At 39.8% G+C, this 25,208-nt stretch overlaps 1 protein-coding gene across 1 annotated transcript in view; it reads right to left on the bottom strand.

Annotated features, from left to right (window-relative positions):
- LOC124267847 (basement membrane-specific heparan sulfate proteoglycan core protein-like) overlaps positions 1-25,208 on the bottom strand; it is a 183,073-nt gene that overhangs the window by 63,219 nt on the left and 94,646 nt on the right. Inside the window, 26 exon segments of the mRNA XM_046702838.1 lie at positions 210-323; positions 885-996; positions 1,429-1,574; positions 2,056-2,139; positions 2,293-2,313; positions 3,113-3,286; positions 3,566-3,690; positions 3,952-4,015; positions 4,017-4,103; positions 4,106-4,242; positions 4,408-4,539; positions 5,749-5,868; positions 6,221-6,364; positions 6,640-6,781; positions 7,279-7,409; positions 9,400-9,516; positions 11,008-11,082; positions 11,581-11,688; positions 12,776-12,892; positions 14,315-14,431; positions 16,358-16,474; positions 16,909-17,025; positions 17,483-17,590; positions 18,258-18,377; positions 19,647-19,772; positions 24,275-24,400. Of these exon segments, the coding sequence (XP_046558794.1) occupies positions 210-323; positions 885-996; positions 1,429-1,574; positions 2,056-2,139; positions 2,293-2,313; positions 3,113-3,286; positions 3,566-3,690; positions 3,952-4,015; positions 4,017-4,103; positions 4,106-4,242; positions 4,408-4,539; positions 5,749-5,868; positions 6,221-6,364; positions 6,640-6,781; positions 7,279-7,409; positions 9,400-9,516; positions 11,008-11,082; positions 11,581-11,688; positions 12,776-12,892; positions 14,315-14,431; positions 16,358-16,474; positions 16,909-17,025; positions 17,483-17,590; positions 18,258-18,377; positions 19,647-19,772; positions 24,275-24,400 (2,981 nt within the window).

The raw sequence follows: 25,208 nt of genomic DNA, 5'->3' as shown, positions 1-25,208 counted from the left end.
CTCTACCTCTCCCCCCCCCCCCCACCAAAAAAAAAGTCCTGGACTCATCCCCAATGTATCATGTTGCCTTGAACCACCGGCCTTCCACTTTCCAGGAGGATGCTCTGTATCAACAAGGCCACGGAGGAAGTAAATATCACTTGTGAGGAGAAACAGCCTCAAATTTGCTGACACATCAGAAGGTTAAACAATCACATGTTTTTACTCACCCTGCATTCTCCAGTAATAGGGTCACAGTCGTTGGAGTGGCCATTGCACTGGCAGGGCAGACACTCACCCAGGTAACGACCCCGACTCACACGGTAGAACCCGGCAGCACACACCTGGAAAAAGTATTCGATCAAATTTATTTACTTCATTTTGTAAAGAACGATTTCATCTCACAGACCACAGTCTTTTTCATTTCCTTCTTAAACCACAAACAGTCCAACCCTACCTCTATCATACCAAGGACTACCCTCCAGTCTCTTCATTGGTCTCACAGTCTCTTATTGGTCTCACCCTCTCCCCCACCCCACACCCCACCCTATCATACCAAGGACTACCCTCCCTCCAGTTTCTTCTTTGTCTCACCCCACCCCACATCACCACCCCTATCATACCAAGGACTACCCTCCCTCCAGTTTCTTCTTTGTCTCACCCCACCACACATCACCACCCCTATCATACCAAGGACTACCCTCCCTCCAGTTTCTTCTTTGTCTCACACCCCACCCCACACCCCACCCAACATCCCACCCCCTATCATACCAAGGACTATGCTCCCTCCAGTCTCTTCTTTGTCTCACCACTCCCATCCTACCCTATCACATAGAGGACTGCACCCTCCAGTCTCTTCTTTGTCCGAACCCTATCCGGTCACACCCAGACTACCCAGATCTCACCTGACAAGACAGACCAGTGTACCCTGTGGGGCAGGTACAATCTTCCACAAGCTCAGCTCGGCCAAGTCCAGTTTCCTGAGAGACAGCAGTGCTCAGCAGTACGTTGCTGATTCTATAGGACAAAATGAATGAAACACATGTTCAAATTTAACAGACAGTAGTTCAGGCATATTGTGAAATAGTTCATTTATGCAGGTAGCAGATATTACCACTTCAGGAATCTGGTTGGTTGTGTGATGACGCTCTAGGCAGTGGCACTGGCAGTTTTGAGAACTGGGCCAGCTCGGCAGGACCAGTATGGTATGAGCGATATTTAATCCAGACAATCCTAATGGCACAGTGAGAGAGAAAAAATTGTCATGGATCCTTTTGGCTGCAGGAAGTTAATTATTTTCAGTCATTACAGATCTCTACTTTATGACAGAGTAAGTAATATTTAGTCCTTTTGAAGTCCCTCACCTGATGGCACAGTAAGAAAGAATCAATCTTTGCAAGTCTCTACTTCCTGACAGTTAATACTACCTCACTCTCACATGTCTCTAACCTGATGGCAGACTGACGGTCATCGTATGTGGCTCGGATGAGGATGCGAGTAACATTCTCCAGAACCATCATGAGATCTTCGCGGTTGGCGTACTCCGAGATTGGGGTGTCTCCACGGCGAGGCCCATCACTCTTGTCCCAGGCAGACTGTCAACAGTACAGACACAGCTGAACATATAGGGTTTACCGCAGTGTTGGTGACATTATATCCAGCGTTTACCATTATTCCACCCATACCAGGGTTTGGTGCACACCAATATAAGCTTCACTGAGATTCAAACCCAGAACTTGGCAGGATGATCCAATGCTTTAACCGCTAGCTTACCCAACAAGTTAGTTATCAGGGCCCATGACACTTACGACTATCTTAGCGGTAAGAGAGCTTTGAAAATCTAGGCAGAACCATACCAGACCTTCTCTACTGTAAGAACTCCTTATCTGGGTTCAAATCAATTCACACATTTTACATAATGTTCACTTTCATTTCATCCTTATTCAACCATATTTTGAAATTTTATAAAAAAATTGTTATACCACCTTTTGTTATGTCCATCGTTTTGATCTCACACCTACAATTTCCCGAAATTAGCAATTTCCCAAACAACGCAGGACACCTGGTGACACTTACCTCAACCAATGGAATGTCGACTCTGAAGGGGTCACCAGCATTAGCAGTAGCAGCTGTCCGGTGGTACAAAGTAATTCCATTACCCTGGCAACAGAAACAGAAATATTTAAGTTAAACATCTCCTGAAGGGCTCAAATACTGAAGATGTGCAAATATCTTTTGTGATCCTCAATAAGCATTAGCAATTTTAGACCTCCAGTGAAGATTTCAAATATTCCAGGTTCAGTGTCCACTGACCGTGATGATGACGTCCTGGTCCTGGGTTGGACGGGGGGAAGTTGCTGCGGATGTCGTAGGAGATGGTGTAACTCAGTTTGCCTCCATAACTTGTCAGCTGTAACAGACCAGGTGTAGCTGACACAGTTTAAATATGGAGATTATACAGCTGAGTATCATAAATGTCACATCCTTTGAATAGCATATCATATACATACGAGTAAGTAAGTGAGTGAGTTTAGATTTACGCCATGTTTAGCAATATTCCAGCAAGATCACGTCTGGGGACACCAGAAATGGGCTTCACACATTGTGCCCATGAAGGGTCTTCGGCATGACGAGTGAACGCCTTAACAACTAGGCTACCCCACCGTCCCGATATATACATGAGCTTTGGATAAAATTGGCACATATATATTTCATATATGATATTAAACACATGGGTAATAATCCTTTACAATAAAATGACATTCTTAAAACAACCTAATATTAGTGAGTGAGTGAGTTTGGTTTTACGCCGCTTTTAGCAATATTACAGCAATATCACGGCGGGGGACACCAGAAATGAGCTTCACACAATGTACCCATGTGGGGATTCGAACCCGGGTCTTCGGCGTGACGAGCGAACGCTTTAACCACTAGGCTACCCCACCGCCCCCCAACCTAAGATTAAGCCATTGCTATTCACTACAGTAACTTCAGAAAACATGAAGCAATACAAAGCCTGAGTGACCTGCCCCATTATTGGCCAAAAGCCATGTTGGTTTACAAACATACTCGTCTTACTTAATGCTGTGCCTACTAGGTAAAATGACGTTGTGATCAGTAAACAGAAACCTACCCTGTTTCCCAGGTACTGGGATGGAAGACTCCAGTAGTAGCTGCCCTGCTGTAACACACGGTCGAAGTCCGACACGGAGAACTGGCGGGACGTGGGCAGGAACTGGATGAATCCTTCCTCCACAGGCAGGAGATCTGCACGACGGACCATCTTGATCTGGTTGCCAAGGGTGATCTGAAGACCCAACAGTGACAGTATGCACAAAATGGAAGAAGAGATGAATATTGACTCCTATTCTTGAGATGGCTGAGATTCTAGAACTTAATGCCAAACTATCTGATATAGGGGAGATAATTCTGTTTGGAGAAAATATTGCCTCCATTTTACATAACTTCAATCAATGTTTAAAAAAATCTTTGAGAACATGTAGTTCGTTAAAACGGAAAGAACTCGAAAGGGTTCCTTGAGAGCACAGTTAGCAATCTTGCATCAATATCAAGACAGACTTTTTACCTGAGATTTCTGCAGATTTGAACTGTAACACGTCCTGGTCTGTCCGAAGCAAAAGCACTTGACACATTCACCAAGCTGTCTAGCACCAACGTTATAGTCTGGTGGCTGACACACGCCAGCTTGCCCTAGGGAACAAACAATCAGATGAGAGACATGTAAGTTAATGAGAAGGGGATGACACTTGCTTACTTCTTGAAGTCAGCATCACAGTAAATTCTTGTCTGCCTCAAACCACCACAATTTTACTTGAGTCAAGTAACCATGACAACAGTTCCCAACTGTTTGGGTTTCAAAATCCAGATTTATATATTTCATATATAATAATCAATCTGAAGAATTGCATAATTTTTAAAGAACAATAGATTTCATAGATACTGTCAACTTACGTCTGACAATGATGATAGCATCCGGGACAGCAAAGATGGAGCCCTTGTTGTTGAGAGCCTCGCAAGGTGTAGGCACCAGAGTCTTCTGGGATAGCTTGGTTCACAGTGAGGCTACCGCGACCATCAACAGATGTCACAACCACACGCTCGTGCCTGTAGGGATGTTGCCCCAGTTGAGACGCCAAACGATGAGTGGAGTGGGGACACCGACAGCCTCGCACACGATGGAGAAAGATCCACCCACCTCGACCTCGACCTTGGGAACAGGTGGCTTCACAATGGTAGGTGCAGCTGTGGAATAAGGTAATACATTTGAACAGTGTTCCACGGATGAACTTTGGATCTGAGCAAGCTACTGTAAATAGGGTCAGACATGAGTATAGTTTATGTTTCATCCCGAAATATGTTCAGTGTTCCACAACTTTAAGACAAAAGGTACATTTGAAGTTTACTCACCACATCCAATCTCATCGGAACGATCCTGACAGTCAATCTCGCCATCACACTGGTAGCTGGAGGGGATGCACTGGTCCCCAGTCAAACACTTGTACTCATCCGCACGACATGCCGCTCCTGGCTCCCGGGTCGCTGAAAACACAATTCATCGTGAGGGATTGAGCATATGGGTATTTGTATTTGCGTATTCTAGGCTACACCAGCTTTTATTAAAAAAAAAGCCTGTAAATGATTGCATCTGGACCAGAAAATCCAGTGACTGGAGCAGTCTGAGCAACTCATCCCATCAGTTACCCCTTAAGACAAGACTAGGTTGCTGACTGGTTTGATCATACCCTGTTGTCCATTGTCTGCCATCATATAGCTTGGATATTGCTGTCTATGGCATTAAACAGATGTATCAGCTGACATCCTTTGGTTCTCTGCTCCAGGCCTTAACAGAGACTAAAAAAATTGTGCCGACTTGAAAAAATCCTGCTTTAAAAGTACTCCATCTGAACATCCAACTGTGCTTTGAAAGTCCTCAAACTGACAGGTGTTGTGATTTCTGCCTTTAGTTATAGTCAATGAGATACCCATCAAGTGGTTTGGGTGGTCGGTTCGAGGATTTTGAATGTGCCTCAGTGGCATACCTTGTTGCTCAAAGTAAACATTAGTGACAGCCTCATAAAGATTTGGAGCACTATGGGTCTGTGAAATGCCAGTTTGCCCATAACCTTGTCGGTTGTCCACAGACCTGGGAGTGGTGACACATCAGTGCTTTATGTAGCTTCCATACCTCATATGTTAACCTCAAGGTCAGGTAACATTGTATGACTGCCTTAAAAAGTATACAACATTGCACTACGACTGCTGAAATACAGCAGCTCATGACATCTTGATGATACGTACACAACAGGATTCCAAGGAGGAGAGTGTAGTGATAGAAACATCCATATAACTCCATGGCCACACACAGGAAGTCAGTGCTTGTAGAGGTCAACATACTATAACAATGTGGACAGGTCACTCACACATGAAGTATCTGGTATATCTCCTTCAAACTGGGGAATATCTACTTATAGACTACAGGTTTAATATGCAAATATGCTGAGCCAGCAATATTCCAGCTGTATCAGCATTAATAGCAGAAATTTGGACCAGGCAAACCAGTGAGTGTTGTTCTGCAAAGGATTTCAATACCTTCTAAGGATTTCAATACCTTCTAAGGTTTTCAATACCTTCCAAGGATTTCAATACCTTCCAAGGATTTCAATACCTCCCAGAGAGTTCTATACCTTCCAAGGACATGAATCGGTAGAGGTACTAGAGGTATCTCCATAAACCTGATCAAATACTTACGACAGTTGGTCTCATCAGAGTCATCACCGCAGTCATTGTCACCATCGCACCTCCAGATCTTCATAGCACAGCGGCCATTGGCGCAGCGGAACTCATTGGGCTCACAAGGCAGAGCAAAATCTTAACAAACAGATACATTTTTATTACCAATTCTTTTTCATCTCCTTCATACATCTTATTACAACGCTTACCACCACAGAGTGAGTGAGTTAAAATTCAAAGTCACTTTAGCAATATTTAAGCCAAACCGTGACTACCACTACAGAGCATTACATTGTGACTGATTTAATGGAATCCATCGATTGGTCGTTTTCATCAACACTATTTGTCAAGTTAACAAACAATTACTGTATATTCATATCTATTTCATCCTTTATGTGAATAGAATCATAAGCCAAAACAAACCAAACATGTAAAGGAATTTTTTTACAATAAATTTGAATGATTACACCATATAAAGGGATCAACTTACTGCAGTTGTTCTCATCTGAATTGTCAGTGCAGTCATTTTCTCCATCACAAAGGTAGTCGCGTGGAATACACTCTCCGCTGGAACAGGTGGCCTCGCCAGCACCGCAGGGACCAGAGATAATCGGACGCTGAGTAGGAGGACCAACTAAAAAACAATTACTCACTGATTGAAAATCTATGCAAATCGCAAATCAAAATCTCTCTGTGTGTGAAAATTTACAATAAATAACATAGTCAAAACGTTTGTTCGTTCGTCTCTTGAGTTGATGAGGATCAAAATACTATTGAGACAAGAGAATACTTTATGAATGGGGATAATTAGAAATAGCAGAGTAAAACAGATAGATCAGAAAGTTATCTATTCAGATGTCAGGACAGCTAATGTTCTCCATTGAGATACCGGGATGACAGCATACTCACTGAAGTCTACTTGGAGTCTGGCTGTTGATGTGTAGCTGCCGGAAGTGGCTGCAGCAGTACACACGTAGTCTCCAGCATCTTCCTGGGTAACTCCGCGGAACGACAAGCGGCCGTTCAACTGGGTCGCACTGGCAGGCAGAGGCTGAAAGGAAGTTGATGTGACAGATGACTTTTCAAAATATTGTAGATATATCGTTGATGGTCGACTAAATGGGAGAAAAACTCCTGTGTCATCTTGGCTAGCTGTGATGATGTCTGTGAAAACAGGAATGGCACTGACAGACCACAGATCCTGGATGGGTGATACCAGGTACTCAAACCCATATGCAGCATTAACCTTTTTCCTCTGTGTCATTGGAAAATTGCATGGGTATAATGATGTCAAGCCTAGAAACATAACTGGGGCAAATCTGGATTCAAACCCACTGTCACAGGTTCCTGGTGTTTGAAAGGGAAGCAATTCTATCACTTTTAGCAATATTCCAGCAATATCACGTGGGACACCAAATAGGCATCAATGAACCTAGGCCTTCAGCATGATGAGTGACTGCTTCAACAAATGGGCCACCCAATGTCCAGCTAAGAATTAAGATAAAAAAAACAACAACAAAAAACAGAAAACAAACCAAGGCAACTCACCCTGTTGCCAGAGCGACTCCAGCGCACAACTCCGGACGTAGATCCTGTCACCTGACATTCAAACACGGCTTCTCTGCCCGCTCGGACTCTCATTGTGGCAGGAACGACAGAGATGTCAATTCTCTCTGCCTCTGTTGGACATCAGCACAACTTATTACAGGCACGCTCTCATCTCTCAGAAAGTCATATGATCATTTTCAGCTGGATAATTTCAGAAAAATTTCATATTTCTTTGTCATGACATTGTTCAAACTTGTAACAGTATTTCTTCCTAAGAAAATCTATGACACAATCATGTATTGGAGTATTGATATTTGCTTTCCAGCAAACATCATGAAGACATTCATCCCAGTAAGTTCCTAAATATCTTAAAATCATCTTTACACAGATTGTCAGTACAAGATAAGCCTGTGCAAACGATAAACTCCCTCAACATGGCACTCAACCACAGACACATGCCGTTTGATGACCTAGAAATGCAAAAAGGCTTGTTTTGGTCATGCGGACCAAAATACGTTTGCGAAGGCGCCGCTGCTGTTGACGCAATATGGCGACTTTGTCGTTGAGCTGCTGCGTTCTTATAATCAGTGTGGCAATGATCACTGCTTTGCGACAGCATTCGTGTGTTGAACAAAGCTATGCAACTATAAGCAACCCGCCTCCTTACAGGAAGTCATCTCTGCATTGTCTACGGTGTTTCTGGGGATGGGTTTTAAGGCATGGTATTTTTAAAGCAACATGCACTGTTTTATGACAAAATATGCAGGGTTGAAGGGTTTAGGAATGTGTTTGTGACTACATGAACACATTAGTCTTGTGGCAGTCAGTTGAAACATCAGTTATTTAGCATGAAGTGTCAGTATGGTTGAAGTACTAGCAACTGGCAGTCTAAAAAGCTGAACTGCAGGACATTAAACAAGCACATGATGATAAATACTGCACCAAGGTACTGTTGCTCACCTGCACATCCATGTTTTCTGCAAACTCTTAGCGTATCATTGAATTTCAGACATCTAATCATGTAACTTATATCAATATTTTGCCTTTTATACCCAATAGAAATAATTTGGGCAGATAACTGAGACTGTCGTAATTGTCAGTAATCAAGTGAATTTTATGGCAGTTTTGTTTGCATCGAGATGGGATTCAAATATTCTCCATTTTTAGAATGGAACCAGTCTTCAGTGTCTGGACCAAACCCACTGGGCTAACATGGTGTTACTGTTAGATTGTCATATCAAGATGTTGTGTTATATTGTCTGCATGAACAAGGATAGCATGACATCAATCCAGTGCTTCAAGGAATCCATGGTTAACATCTTGTAATTACAAGTATTCATACAAATGCTTTCCACACTTGCTACTAACTTACCTTAAAACGGAATATCTTTCTGATTTTGATGCTTCTTTTGTAACATTAAGTTTCCACAGTGTGCATAATGTCTTATAAATCATTATATATGATTCTAACATGATGAAACCATGAGATGCTCTAACTTACATAGTAATTGGCACATTTCCTTTGTGAGTTTCATCATGGTTCTGGTAAGATTTTCCTATTTCCTATTTAGTCCCATCCTCAGAGTTTTAGAACATAAAACCAGGAAGAGTTTGGTGCGATAGTATTAATGCAGCTTCATCGCTATGGCTACATTGTAGGAGTTTGATGATGATAATAAGATGACAACAACATGAGCCCACAAGAACCTTTGGTCCTGGCGAGTTGAAGTTACTCCTGAAGATGGTCAGTTGTGCATGTCAAACAGTTTCATCGACGTCATTATCTTGTCATCTCAAACTGTTTTTCTTACATGAAACATTTGTTGTATCAACATTTATTAATTCCCAAAATGATTCATATTCATAGTAAGCACATCTACATTTGAAAATGAAACTAGAATCCTGTTTGACATGAAACTTCTGTTGTCTTAGAAAGTGCTGAGGTGTCACACGTTTTCACAATGTTTCTTAAATCAAGATTTTAATCCTTGACCCCCTCTGAAAATAAATAATTCTAAAATCCATTAATTACCACGAAACAAAGGGTGAAGTGGTTTATGAAAATGAGACATCTCACGCACTTTCTAATTTACTGTCACCAGCTAGTGCGCAGGAACTTACGACAATCAAATTCGTCAGTGCCATCAGAGCAGTCGTATCTGCGATTACAACGACTCGCTTGGCTGATGCATTGCCCATTCCGGCAACGGAATTGGTCTGTTCGGCAGCCAGGTGGCGCTGTCAATCAGAGAGTTATCTACCTCATGCAACAGTAGAAGGTCAAACGATCCCATAGCAACAAGACATGGTTCCGACTGGTCAGTTGAGTGCAAAATAGGTTTGGGGGTATTTTTGGAGATTGAGAGATAAAGAAGGGAAAGCAATCACGTGCCAAACATATCCTCATTTTCATATAATCAAACCATCCTAGAAGAATCACGAAAACAGGTCTGACAGGTATTTATCAAGGCATTCCCAGATGCCAGTATTCAAACCCAGGTAAGAAAACGGCATTGCAATTGGGAATATATCACTTCACTCCAAAAATGTTCATTATTTCTTTACTCCCAACTCCATGTTTTGCTATCTCTATTTAGCCGTGCTTATCGACAGTTAATATTCCAATTTGAAGTTTATGGCCTGTCAATTTTCATCAATGCAAATTACCTGTTTTTAGTTCATAATAAGAAATAAGTCACACGACAAGCAAAACACAGAGTACAAAAATAAATGAAATTTGTTTTGTTTAGAAATTAAAAATGTTACATAAACAGTCATCTTAAATGGAAACATCTTGTCCTAATATCATCAGTAAAGTACCACCAGTATGTCATGTGACTCACTTCTTTGACCAATGGGTGTTGAGGACTAGATCTTGGGTGTGATATTACAGTTATAGCATAAGATTAAAGCAGGGGAGGTTCCTATAAGCATGCAGTATACAAAACAGGTAATCTGCATAGAATATACGCATAAATTCATAAACCACACCAAATATTTGACTAGATCCGTGTGTACCCAGGTATTACTAAACACATGAAATGAAAGCCTTGAGTATCTCTTGGAAATTCTCTGTCACATATTTGACTTAAAGTTGTTAAGGCATTGTCAAAGAAATGGTTGCTCTTTTCTCTGTACATTCAGTTAAATTCCTTTTATTCATTCTTAAGTGCACACCCAAATTTGCCAAATCTTAAATATATCTTATTCCACTTTTTCAAGTGAGACACTCTGGGCAAAAGGTTAATGAATCATTGACTGATCTGGATAATTCAATCCAACACCATGAAATGAAATCTGTGTTCAGGTGTAAGTCTTTCAAAATATAGGAAACAAAGTACTACACAGTGCAGTTCATGGCACCTGATGATGCCCACATCCTGGAACTATAAGGGTCTCTGCTTGGTGACACTAGTTCTGTTTCTAAATAGGGTTGAGGGTATGTCACACATAAGCGTCTAAACTGAGCGTTCGAAAAAGCCCATCTGTCAGTTCCTGACCACAAAACAACCAAAGTGTTTCAGCCGTCCATTAAGTCTTCTACTCAGTGACTCAGGACAGAATCCCTTTCCAGATGGATTTCGAACACTCCTTAAATGAATTAGATATTTCCTTCTGCAGATACATTCACATCCAAGCCAAGACACTAATCCCTGCATTCTTAGCAACAGAAAACATGCAACTTACGGCATTCCTGTTCATCGCTGCCATCTGCTCAATCATATCTACGGTTGCAGCGATCAGCTTTGCTGATACACTGGCCATTCCTGCACTGGTATTGGTCATCACGACAAGTTGCAGGTGCTGAAAAGTTCAAGGTCAATGATACAAATTTACAATTACTGACAACAATTGACAGGTGACAGAAGCTACTTCCTAACTAAGAAACCAGCTTAGTGTGTTTTTGTCAGCATTTCAATAACACTATTTCAATCCTCCATTTTATGCACCTTACACAAATTTCCCCTTGAATCACAGTGTTATTGATGTGATATATATCCGATAAACATGGTATCACAATCAGTGAGTGAGTGAGTTTAGTTTTATGCTGCACTCAGCAATATTTCAGCTATATGGTGGCAGTCTATAAAAAATCGAGTCTGGACCAGATAATCCAGTGATCAACAGCACGAGCATCGATCTACGCAATTGTCAGTGAACCTGACCATCCTATCCCGTCAGTCGCCTCTAACGACAAGCATGGGTTACTGAAGACCAATTCTAACCCGACTCTTTATAGGTCAAATCTATGAACATGCAAACAGAAACTACTTCAAAAATTGAAATATTTAAAACACTTACGACAGTCTCCCTCGTCACTTCGGTCACGACAATCTGGACGTCCATCACAGAATCCCGACTTAGGAATACACTGGCCGCTAGCACAGGTAAATTGGTCATCTCTACAGGCTGTTTACAAGACAAATGTACATGGAAATCTTAATCCTGGCACATAATACAATTCCCAGCAAAAACAAAAGAACTGAAAATGTTAATAATCCCTCCTACTACGTTTAGTTGCACATTTGGTCTTCACTGACAAAGTCGTTATCATATACAGTCAAGCACCGTTGTGTCGAACTCTCATAACTCGATATCTCGGTTGTCTCGATATAACATCTCCTTCATAATTTAGCATTATTCAAGCTCTTTTAACTCGATACGGATGTTTCGATATTTTGGATATCTCGATATAATTTCATGGTCCCAACAAGCAAAATTACCCTTTTAACTCAATATTTGCAAAGAAACTCGATATTCACCTACCTTTCATGGGCAAGTATCCGTCTGAACTGAGGATGTTTCCACACGTTTACACACGGTGTGGCATGAATCAAAGGGATGCGGTAGTGTAAACTAATTAGGGCTAATTGAGTTGAAGGTGTCACTTGTTTGTTATTTAATTAGGATTAATTAAGAAGGAATTAATTAGGAAGTACTCACTGTTACGACTAAACACTACTGATTATAAGGGATTATAGTTTTGAATCAAAACATACTGAGAATCCAAAGAGGGTTTTGTGTAATCGCAATTGAGAACGGCAGATGCGTTTACAAGATTTGTGGAATCGAGAGATGGAGGGCGAGATGAGATATCATTCAAGATGCACACTGTAACATGAGGTGTATCATTTGTGACTGCAACCCCTGGGAGTAAAAGTGTATATACAAATATATATACATGCATGAAATCTACTTTTTGTTTTGTTTCCTTTCATAGTGATATGTGATGATATGCCCTGGTCGGATGTCTCGAAGTTCGGATAACTCGATATTTTATCTTGGTCCCATGAATATCGAGACAACGGTGCTCGACTTTCACACAAAGCAATACGATGACGTTTTCTTACCACCAGAAAGAGAAGCTGAACCCCTTCTTCAGAATGCTTTTTGGGGGTTTCTCAAAATTTGGCTTATCTGCAGTCATATATAATAGTAAGACAAAACATGCCAGGTTCAAATATACATGTATCAGTTCCTGTCTGTTGCTACTCACTGCACTCTTGTTCGTCGCTTCCATCTGTACAGTCATATTTTCTATCACAACGTTCCTCAGAGCTGATGCACTGGCCGTTGTTGCAGGTGAACTGGTTCTCTGTGCATGCGGCAGGAGCTGCAACAAATGAGTAGTTGTAAGTCAACACCCTGGTGGATGAGTTGGTTTTATGGCCTCTTTAGACAGTTTTTCAAATACAACTTTGTACATTCTAACTAGATGTGGAAAACAGCAAGAAGTGGCACAACTATTAGATTTCATGACAATATTTCCCACAAGAATCCCAACAGGAGAACTTATATGAAATACTCAGGACAGTATCTCCCACCAAGAAAGGGAATATGAAAGACTCAGGACAATATCTCCCACCAAGAAAGGGAATATGAAAGACTCAGGACAATATCTCCCACCAAGAAAGGGAATATGAAATACTCAGGACAGTATCTCCCACCAAGAAAGGGAATATGAAATACTCAGGACAATATCTCCCACCAAGAAAGGACAGAATATGAAAATACTCAGGACAATATCTCCCACCAAGAAAGGGAATATGAAAGACTCAGGACAATATCTCCCACCAAGAAAGGGAATATGAAAGACTCAGGACAATATCTCCCACCAAGAAAGGGAATATGAAAGACTCAGGACAATATCTCCCACCAAGAAAGGGAATATGAAAGACTCAGGACAATATCTCCCACCAAGAAAGGGAATATGAAATACTAATGGCAACATGAAAATGAATACATATAGAACACTTACAACAATATATCCTTGAACAATCCACAATAGGAATGAATTTCCCCTGGAATCCCACTAAGGCACAGATTATGAAACACCTATGACAGTCCAAGTCATCACTGCCATTATAAAAAGTGGGTGGGTGGGTGAGTGAGTGAGTAGTGAGTGAGTGAGTGAGTGAGTGAGTGAGTGAGTGAGTGAGTGAGTGAGTGAGTGAGTGAGTGAGTGAGTGAGTGAGTGAGTGAGTGAGGTGGGTGGGTGGGTGGGTGGGTGGTGAGTGAGTGAGTGAGTGAGTGAGTGAGTGAGTGAGTGAGTGAGTGAGTGAGTGAGTGAGTGAGTGAGTGAGTGAGTGAGTGAGAGTATGGTCTAATGCCACAGTTACATCATGGTATGTCAACTTGATGTGTGAGGAAAGGGTTAAAACGTCAAGATTTTGTATGTTTTCCAATTCTGTGAAAACTATGACCTGAGCAAATTGTGCTGACCAAACCCGAAATACAATGACAGTGAAGAGGGAATCAGACCCACAAACATGGGTTTCTCTGACATGTCTCAGTGAAGAAACACTTTATAGCAGATTGCGACACATTTGACAATAAGGCTATGCTCCTCCTCAATATTCAAGCACTTGGATCCCTCGAGATTGAACACTGAACCCATGCAGGAACTAAAACTCGGACCTTTAATAAAATGAGAGAGTTCATTACCCACTAGGCTACCACATCACCTACTACTTAGTGAGACAAAACATGCCAGGTTCAAATATACATGTATCAGTTCCCTTCTGTTGCTACTCACTGCACTCTTGTTCGTCGCTTCCATCTGTACAGTCATATTTTCTATCACAACGTTCGTCAGAGCTGATGCACTGGCCGTTGTTGCAGGTGAACTGGTTCTCTGTGCATCCGGCAGGAGCTGCAACACATGAGTAGTTGTATGTCAATACCACAAGGTCTTCAGCTGATGTGTGAGTGAGTGAGTTGGGTTTAAGGCCTCTTTAAAAAACAGTTTTTCAGTTTCAACATTGTACATTAATAAATGTGGAGAAAAGTAAAAAGTGACACAGCAATTAGATTTCATGACAATATCTCCCACAAGAATCCCCACAGAACACTCACAAACCCAGGTGTGAAACCCAAGGGCACAGGTGTGAAATCCTAAAGAGCTAAGTTATAAAACCAACAACTACAGGTGTTAAACCCATGATTATGGGCTTGAAACCCACAAACACAGGTGAAAAAATACTATAAATACAGGTATTGAATACAGGTATGAAATCCTAAAGAGCTAGGTTATAAAACCAACAACTACAGGTGTTAAACCCATGATTATGGGCTTGAAACCCACAGGAAAAAAAAACAAACTACACAGGTATTGAACATAGGCAAACTAAGTGGTTTGATTACAAAGGGGATTTTCCCATTGTTCAGGAACCAGTAACTCAATTTACATGTCACCTGCAAACTGGATATTAACCAGGAGCAGGCCAATCAGTAACCACAAGTCCATCCGTATTCCACATTAACTGTCACCATATTGTCCCCTTTTTAGGCATATGGTAAAGAATCCTGATTGGGAGGGAATACCAAACACTCATGGCAATATCTCCCACTAGAATCCTGATTGGGAGGGAATACCAAACAGTCATGGCAATATCTCCCACAAGAATCCTGATTGGGAGGGAATACCAAACACTCATGGCAATATCTCCTACAAGAATCCTGATTGGGAGGGAATACCAAACACTCATGGCAATATCTCCCACAAGAATCCTGATTGGGAGGGAATACCAAACACTCATGGCAATATCTCCTACAAGAATCCTGATTGGGAGGGAATACCAAACACTCATGGCAATATCTCCTACAAGAATCCTGATTGGGAGGGAATACCAAACACTCATGGCAATATCTCCCACAAGAATCCTGATTGGGAGGGAATACCAAACACTCATGGCAATATCTCCTACAAGAATCCTGATTGGGAGGGAATACCAAACACTCATGGCAATATCTCCCACAAGAATCCTGATTGGGAGGGAATACCAAACACTCATGGCAATATCTCCTACAAGAATCCTGATTGGGAGGGAATACCAAACACTCATGGCAATATCTCCCACAAGAATCCTGATTGGGAGGGAATACCAAACAGTCATGGCAATATCTCCCACAAGAATCCTGATTGGGAGGGAATACCAAACACTCATGGCAATATCTCCTACAAGAATCCTGATTGGGAGGGAATACCAAACACTCATGGCAATATCTCCCACAAGAATCCTGATTGGGAGGGAATACCAAACACTCATGGCAATATCTCCCACAAGAATCCTGATTGGGAGGGAATACCAAACACTCATGGCAATATCTCCACAAGAATCCCGATTGGGAGGGAATACCAAACAGTCATGGCAATGGAATCCTGATTGGGAGGGAATACCAAACACTCATGGCAATATCTCCCACAAGAATCCTGATTGGGAGGGAATACCAAACAGTCATGGCAATATCTCCTACAAGAATCCTGATTGGGAGGGAATACCAAACAGTCATGGCAATATCTCCCACAAGAATCCTGATTGGGAGGGAATACCAAACAATCATGGCAATATCTCCTACAAGAATCCTGATTGGGAGGGAATACCAAACAGTCATGGCAATATCTCCTACAAGAATCCTGATTGGGAGGGAATACCAAACACTCATGGCAATATCTCCCACAAGAATCCTGATTGGGAGGGAATAACAAACACTCATGGCAATATCTCCCACAAGAATCCACTATCATGCCAGTATTACTCCTGGAATCCCAATAATGAATGGAATATGAAGCACTTACGACAGTCCTGTTCGTCACTGCGATCAGCACAATCAAACTGCCTGTTACAGCGAGCTGCACTACTGATACACTGGCCGTTACTGCAACGGTACTGGTCAGCACGGCAACCAGGGGGTGCTGCAATAGATAGTGTCGGGTAAAATAATTTGTCAAAGATGCTCAAAACAGATATAAACTCCTCTTTAACTGACCTTGTGAAATTGAGATTAACCTGCCTCTCTCAGCAATTGGGTATCATTCAATTAAAACGTTTCCATCTTAGTCAGCTGTAGGGATGTAGGGATGTTTAAACAAAACAAGGAAAAAAACATTTCTTCCTGAAAATGATAGAAAAAAATAACCTCTTTTGGGGCTCCACCCTCAAATAAAGTACTATGCTGGTAGCTTAAAAAATAATGTATTTACCAAAAACTGCTTTTGATTCCTCTTAAAAGATATATATATATGTCAGGTCAAGGCACTAAGGTCAGGAAATAAGGTCCAACCAGACCATCTATGTTAGCTGTATACAAGCAGCATTATGTGTGTGTGATGATTAAATGCTGACTTACGGCAATCAAATTCATCAGTTCCATCTCTGCAGTCGTATCTGCGGTTGCATCTGTCGGCCAAACTGATACACTCCCCATTGGTGCAGGTGAACTGGTCACTGCCACACGTTTTCACAGCTGTAACATATAAACTTACACTTCAAGCTAATCAAATATAATTTGTAACATGAAAAATGGCATTAAAATGAAAATCTGCATTATACCGATCATCTTTACATGCAGATTTGATGCATGTTCAAACTGGCCATTACAGCAGGAAAGCCACTCATAGCTTACTCATGTTTGAACAACTGACTTGCCTGTGTTGGGTCTCAGCGGTGGGGCAGGATAAGCTCAGTTTTGCACAAACACATTGTATTATTGCTATTTAATACTGGCTCATAAACACATTCTCATACATATAGCCAGAATCATATAATTCCCTCTTTCAATCGAATTCTCAAGAATATGAAAGTTTTTTTGTTTTATTATGCTGGCATTGACAAACATAGTCACTAATGACAATTAATTGTTTTGTTATTAATTTACAGGAAACAAGAAATGTTGAAACCTCAGGCCCATTTAAAAAACTTACGACAGTCTCCCTCGTCACTACGGTCACGACAGTCTGGACGTCCATCACAGAATCCTGACTGAGGAATACACTGGCCATTTGCACAGGCAAACTGGTCCTCTCGACAGGCTGAAAATACAGAAACCTTGATTAAATACATTCCAAAATTCACTAACTCCCAAGCTACCACCATCTCTGGCCTCATTCTGAGTTTTAGTGCAAGATGGCGCTGAAACCAATGTCAAGGTCATGGACAGTCAAACTAGAAAGCAGATGACCTCCAACCTTCTGACCTTCACCTTTGTAGTAAAAGGATCAGTCGTAAGCAAGGCGAAACTGACTGGGGGAAATTCTTCAACAGAATTTAGAAGAATTCCTCAGCCAGGGGAGGCAACAATGTTAATAGAGGAAAGGCAGACCACAAAGATGTTTACAGAAGATTGACGAACACAAAAGACAAGGACATTACTTACAAGAAATTTAAGCAAGATTATTTGTGCTTCGTTACCGTTACTACAAGTGAGATTATCATTAAAAGAATTAATCTGCTTGAGATGATTTGTGCACATTTTGTGAAGTGTGAATTAACGTAGTAAGTGGAAGTGTCGAGGGGATTGGAAAAGCTATATTTATCTAGACTACGGTGCTGCGACCATTCAAACACTGTACATGGACATGGGACAAACATTGATACACACTTGGACAAACTGTAACTGTCCTGACCTTGACAAAAGGGGAATAACTCAATGTTGCAGCGCCATCTGGAGGGTTGAGAGCCCATGCTACCGTTACTTACTACAATTTTGTTCATCTGAACCATCAGGGCAATCTGGCCTTGCGTCACAAACCCTTCTATTGTCAAGGCAGTGACCAGTGCCACACAGAAACTGACCGTCTCTGCAGGTCCTTCTAGATGCTGAAATTAATTACTTGTTAATTAGCCATGATCCTTGAACACTGTCTCAGTAGATACTTTCAGCTTCTTGTCTGCTCATAGAATGTAAATGATAAAATCATTCAAACTTCAAATTGCAAGATAATGTAATTCGGACACATATATAATACATACATAATTTTAAAGCACGAACAAATATAAGCCTCAAAATAACATAGACTCAAAAAATACATCATAGAATATAAATGACAAATTAGAATGCTGAAACTATCTGTGCAAAAAGATTAAATTAATTTGATTAAGCATCCTGAAAAAAAGCAACAAGACAAGAGACATTTGTGCAACATTTGACACTAGAAATATATTCATACAAACAGAGATTAGTTGAAGAATGAACTCTAAGCCAAGTTCTCATTCAGTGCTGTGGAGTGTTTGGGATTCATGTTTAGTACACATATTTTTAGTAAATTGTTTCATTAGTGAACAAACTGACACAAAAACTTAAACATATCTCTTTGGGTTGGGTCTTAAAACTTAATCATTTTTGTGGGCATGCACATCTGGCAAATATTGCGGGCAACATGGTAAACAACAGGTAAATATTCACATAAGAAAAGAAAAACTAAGGAAACAGCCAGTGTGAAGAGGATGTTGTAAAAATTGGTAATATACTACAGATGTTGGACAGAGGAGCTAGAGCTATGGAGAGGAAGTGAAAACCCTAAATTATTGCAAATACCTTCCAAGAATTGTTCAACGTCACATGTGGTAGTAGGTCATGTTTCTGTGAGTGATGGGGTTGGATGGGGTAACTCCATATTAACTCAGGACATATCATATCATACAGAACATGTTTAGATGTTTAGCAGTGAGTATGGTTTTAAACTGCTTTTAGCATTAATCCAGCTAACTCACAGTAGATGACATCAGATACAGATTTTACACTTTCTACACATTTGCTGAATCAGGTACAGGCATTCAAGGGACACTGAAATGGGACACTTATTACAGAGAGTGACTGAATCAACCTTACAAATTCATGCCAGTTCCGTGACCAAAGACTACTAAATTGAACTGAGGACATGTTAAATCTGATGTTGGTAGTTTTCACTGATCAGCTGCATTTGAGGGTTGTCATTTGGAACCAGTTCTTAATGCTTCAAATTCTCTACAAACTTTAACTTAATACAACTCACATAACCCCTTCTCCCACATGTGCAACTAATATGTCAATTTCTGGAAGTCAAAGCCACTGAGAAACTACCATTCTCTTGCAACAAGGCTACTTACGACAACGAGTTTCATCAGACCTATCTGTACAATCAACTCGTCCATTGCACCTTAAACCGGCGTCAATACACTGGCCATTTTCACATCGAAACTGACTCGCAAGGCATGTAGGTGATGGGGTAGTTGCTGAAATTAACATTAACTCATGCTTTTCATTTCTGCACACAATCATCTTTGCTGATCTGTTTCGCTTCTGCTAAATTTTCAATGCATTAAATGCCCTTCTCCTTTCAGTACCCTCGAAAAATACACTTCTCCGAAAGCTTCATGAACAAACGTATCGGTCTCAAAGTATGCATTCAACAGAACACAACTTTTGCCTTTTTGTTATTTTGATATTTAAAATTTTGGGTTTGAAATGTGACTTAAAACAAATCAAACAAAATTTTATTTGGATTTATCCCAACCAAACATGAGCTTTAGAACTAAGGGCATTCAATACAAAGAATTCAGTAACTCAAACAGTTTGGAACTGGTACCTTGCTTTCAGTAAGTTTGTTAAAGAAATTAAATCAAATTAAATTAAAGTGAGTTTCTGTTAGAGGATAACATGTTAACAAATGGGGATCCATCAATGCATGCACAAATAAAACCAACACAAAGGGAATGTGACAATGAAGATAATACAATTCCACAAGAAAGAATGGGTCTTTTGTATACAATCATACAATGCCTTCATTTGAAACTTTTCCTTAACAGGATTGAAAGAAGAAAAACATACCCAAATTTTGGCCTTTTTGAAATAAATTTTGTGTCCATGTGACCCTAAAATGCTTTAATAAACTTAAAAGTTCTCACTTAAAGATAATGAGCAATATGAAAATGATGCACATGGCCATATTCTGAATGCTGCCTTGAAGAAATGGCTCACTATATGCTAAAGAATCCTGAAGCATTGAGGGCACCTGGTTCTATGACATTCTTGAAATTCAAAAACATCTACAGAACCATGTTCCTATGCTGAACACAGACTGTTGAAAGTAATCCTACAGGTAGTGCAAAGTTAGTCATCATGTAAGGAACCACTGGTCCTTTAGTAAGGTATCTCAGCCATATATATTTTTGTCAGAAAGGAAAATGCAAATGAAAGACAAAAATCTATGTCCCCATGACAAAACAATGTCTTGATCGGTATGGCCAAAAAGCACAGGCTCTAAAGGACAAACAAGTATTTTGCACTTCTTGCGAATGACTGCAATGGCAAAACAAAATGGGACGATTCGTGAGATTCTTACAGGAAAATTTAAAGAAAATAAGTGTCTCTTGCACTGCATTTAGTTATACCAGTACCAAATCTAATAATTTCACCAACTTTGCATTAACTGAGTAGAATTACTTCCAACTTGAATCAATGAATTCATACATGTTCAATGGAGGGCTGCAGGAGGGGTGTAATATATAATACATGTATGAAGACATTCATAGGCTGTACATGCTCGCCAACACTTCAAGGTAGCTACTAGAATAAGGCCGTGTTGATGTGATCCATGTCTTTTCTGATCACGTTGCATTACTTACGACAATCATATTCATCTGACCGATCCCTACAGTCGCGGCGCCCATCGCATATGCGCCTACGATTGATGCACTCACCGCTGCCACATTGGAATTGGTTAGAGCGACAACCAACCTGACCTGACCAGACAGATAGACAGTCTTATGCATGCAATTCTTGTAAAACTACATCAGTGGAGGAAGAGGTGAATCACTTGTGGCTCAAGGGGTGAAAACTGTGTGTTAATATACTAAATATTACAGTGCTGTCAATATGTTTTAGTACTTGGGCTGGGATCAGACTTGAGTGATTATCATTATCTTTTGTAATACACAAAATTGGATAACTATAAAATATAATTGTTATTTCTTGATCTTCATATTATTAACCCATTAATAACGGCTGGTTATAAATGTTCAGTTTCAGATTCGACAATAAATTCATGTAAAAATGATCTTCAATCAAAGGTTTGTAGACACACTTGAAATATTGTTGATAAACACAAACAAGTTCCAATGATTTCAACAAACTCACACAAATATAGACACAAACAATTTGACATTGACAATACACAGCATGGACAGATGTACACGTGAGTAAACGTTCTCACAAATGTGGACTGGATGAATGAAAGAATTAATGCTACTTCTACATGATGGACATCCTTGGAAACAGACATGCATGTTTAAAGTGACATCTTTTCCACCAAGATCTGTAAATGATTCTGTCCTACAGGTTTCAACACAATTCACCTACTCAGGCAAGCAAATCAGCACTAATGTATCAGATACATAATGGTACACAAAGTAATGGTACACTGACGCATGAATCAGAGTATGTAGCAGCACAATGGCAGCACATCTGAACCCATGTATCAGGCTATGCAAAAATATGTAACTTTGACCCATGATTCAAGATACAAAACATCCAAAAGGTATGTGTATCATGACTTGTATATCAACATAGGCAACAATGATACACAGTTTTAGTGTATCTTTGCTCATACGTTGAGGAACTTGGGTATATAGAAATGTGATGACAGACAAGGTAAGCATTTTGTGACACCTCTAACTACAAGAGTGATTCTAAAGCTGAGTAGACAGAGGGATAAGGAAGGACTCTAACTACCAGATACATCTTGCATACACTTCATACAGAGGATTTCCACTGCTGTTGGTGGTTATTCTCAGGGGGACATTGATTCATTAGTATCATATCTTATCTTATGCTACTAACTCTTACAAACTGAGAAAAAAACATGAAGTTGATTTCAGTTGATTTCATTTTCTTCCAGTAATTATTTACAGCTAAATATCTGAAGGCTGACAAATGTTTATTAAAATTAATTAATCAACATGTAATAATTATTAGATTTTGACCTGTTTTTCAAAACTTGGGCTACTGGTATCCTATTTTCCAAGTACTTGTAAAATTAAACACTTTAAATCAGCTCAAAACATTGTAGCACTTCAGACAAAACTTTGTAAATGAAATAGCCTTTCAAGCAAAACTGTTTCCTTTTCAAAAGTATGTCTGATTAAATTGTTGCAATAGAAACCCTGTTGAATACATGGTTGTACATCTGATTTAACTGTTGTAACAGTAAGTATCTACTGTGTAGAACTTTATATGTACCGAACACACTATTGGACTTCTGATTAAATTGTTGCAATAAAAGGTCTGTTGAATACATGGTCTTACATTTGATTTAACTGTTGTAGCAGTAAGTATCTACTATGTAGAACTTTATATGTACCGAACACACTGTTGCACTTCTGATTTAATTGTTGCAGTAAAAGGTTTGTTGAATACATGGTTGTACATCTGATTTAACTGTTGTAGCAGTAAGTATCTACTGTGTAGAACTTTTGTATATACTGAACACACTGTTGGACTTCTGATTAAACTGTTGCAATAAAAGGTCTGTTGAATACATGGTTGTACATCTGATTTAACTTTTCTAGCAGTAAGTATCTACTGTGTAGAACTTTTGTATATACTGAACACACTGTTGCACTTCTGATTAAATTGTTAGAAGAGAAACCGACTAGTATGAAACCTTGTTTCCAGCCATAAAACAGAGTACAACAACTTTGATTGTTTTGTGAACACATTTGACAAACTGTTTTTAAACATATCAGTGTGGTTTGGGTTTTAAGACTTAATTATTTTCACTGGCATGCACACCTGGCAAATATTGTGGGCAACATGGTAAACAACAGGTAAATATTCACATAAGAAAAGAAAAACTAAGGAAACAGCCAGTGTGAAGAGGATATTGTAAAACATTGATAATATACTACAGATGTTGGACAGAGGAGCTAGAGCTATGGAGAGGAAGTGAAAGCCCTAAATTATTGCAAATACCTTCCAAGAATTGTTCAACGTCACATGTGGTAGTAGGTCATGTTTCTGTGAGTGATGGGGTTGGATGGGGTAACTCCATATTAACTCAGGACATATCATATCATACAGAACATGTTTAGATGTTTAGCAGTGAGTATGGTTCTAAACTGCTTTTAGCATTAATCCAGCTAACTCATGGTAGATGACATCAGATACAGATTTTACACTTTCTACACATTTGCTGAATCAGGTACAGGCATTCAAGGGACACTGAAATGGGGCACTTATTACAGAGAGTGACTGAGTCAACCTTACAAATTCATGCCAGTTCCGTGACCAAAGACTACTAAATTAAACTGAGGACATGTTAAATCTGATGTTGGTGGTTTTCACTGATCAGCTGCATTTAAGGGTTGTCATTTGGAACCAGCTCTTAATGCTTCAATTTCTCTACAAACTTTAACTTAATACAACTCACAGAACATGTAAATAAACATTGTTCTCTCAGTGAAGACAAGCTATAGAATATAGATTATACTATTGTTCTGAACTAATCTTTAAAAAGACACATCTTTCATTCTGCAAAGCAGTAAGTATTGGTTCTTAGATAATATTCTATGGCCATCATAAATTCGATGACCATCTACTACTAGGGCTGTTTCATTCAGGCAGGAGCACCTGAGAACTATTCCTACACCACCTTCTCCCACATGTGCAACTAATATGTCAATTTCTGGAAGTCAAAGCCACTGAGAAACTACCATTCTCTTGCAACAAGGCTACTTACGACAACGAGTTTCATCAGACCTATCTGTACAATCAACTCGTCCATTGCACCTTAAACCGGCGTCAATACACTGGCCATTTTCACATCGAAACTGATTCTCAAGGCATGTTAGTGCTGGGGTAGTTGCTGAAATAAACATTAACTCATGCTTTTCATTTCTGCACACAATCATCTTGCCCATCGGTTTTGCTTTGGTTTACTTTCAATGTATCAAATGCCCTTCTTCTTTACATAGCCTTCACAAATGGAGCAGTTGACATTTAGCTTCTTGAACAAAAGTATGGGTTTTTATAATATAAAAATGAGCAAAAGAAGTATGCATTCAACAGAACACAACTTTTGCCTTTTTTTGTTATTTTGTTTCACAATTCTGGTTTGAATTGTGACTTAAAATAGTTAGAAATACAAATAACAAAAAACTAAGTTCCATTTGGGTTTATCCAACCAAATATGAGTTTTAGAGCCAAGGGCATTCAATACAAATAACTCAAACAGTTTGGAACTGGTACCTTGCTTTCAGTAAGTTTGTTAAAGAAATTAAATCAAATTAAATTAAAGTGAGTTTCTGTTAGAGGATAACATGTTAACAAATGGGGATCCATCAATGCATGCACAAATAAAACCAACACAAAGGGAATGTGACAATGAAGATAATACAATTCTACAAAAAAGAATGGGTCTTTTGTATACATTCATACAATGCCTTTCATTTAGAACCTTTCCGTATGGAGGATTAAAAGAAGAAATGTACGCTCTTTTGGGATAATTTTTCTGTCCAGATAATCGAAAAAAGCTATAAAAAATTAAAAGTTCAACTTAAAGATAATGAGTGATATGAAAATGATGCACATGGCCATATTCTGAATGCTGCCTTGAAGAAATGGCTCACTATATGCTAAAGAATCCTGAAGCATTGAGGGCACCTGGTTCTATG

Source organism: Haliotis rubra, unplaced genomic scaffold (genome assembly GCF_003918875.1).
Source record: "Haliotis rubra isolate DU_JTF1 unplaced genomic scaffold, ASM391887v1 Scf134, whole genome shotgun sequence".
Lineage (NCBI taxonomy): Eukaryota > Metazoa > Mollusca > Gastropoda > Lepetellida > Haliotidae > Haliotis > Haliotis rubra.
The sequence above is the reverse complement of the archived record's forward strand: the minus strand, read 5'-3'. Positions and strand labels throughout refer to the sequence as shown.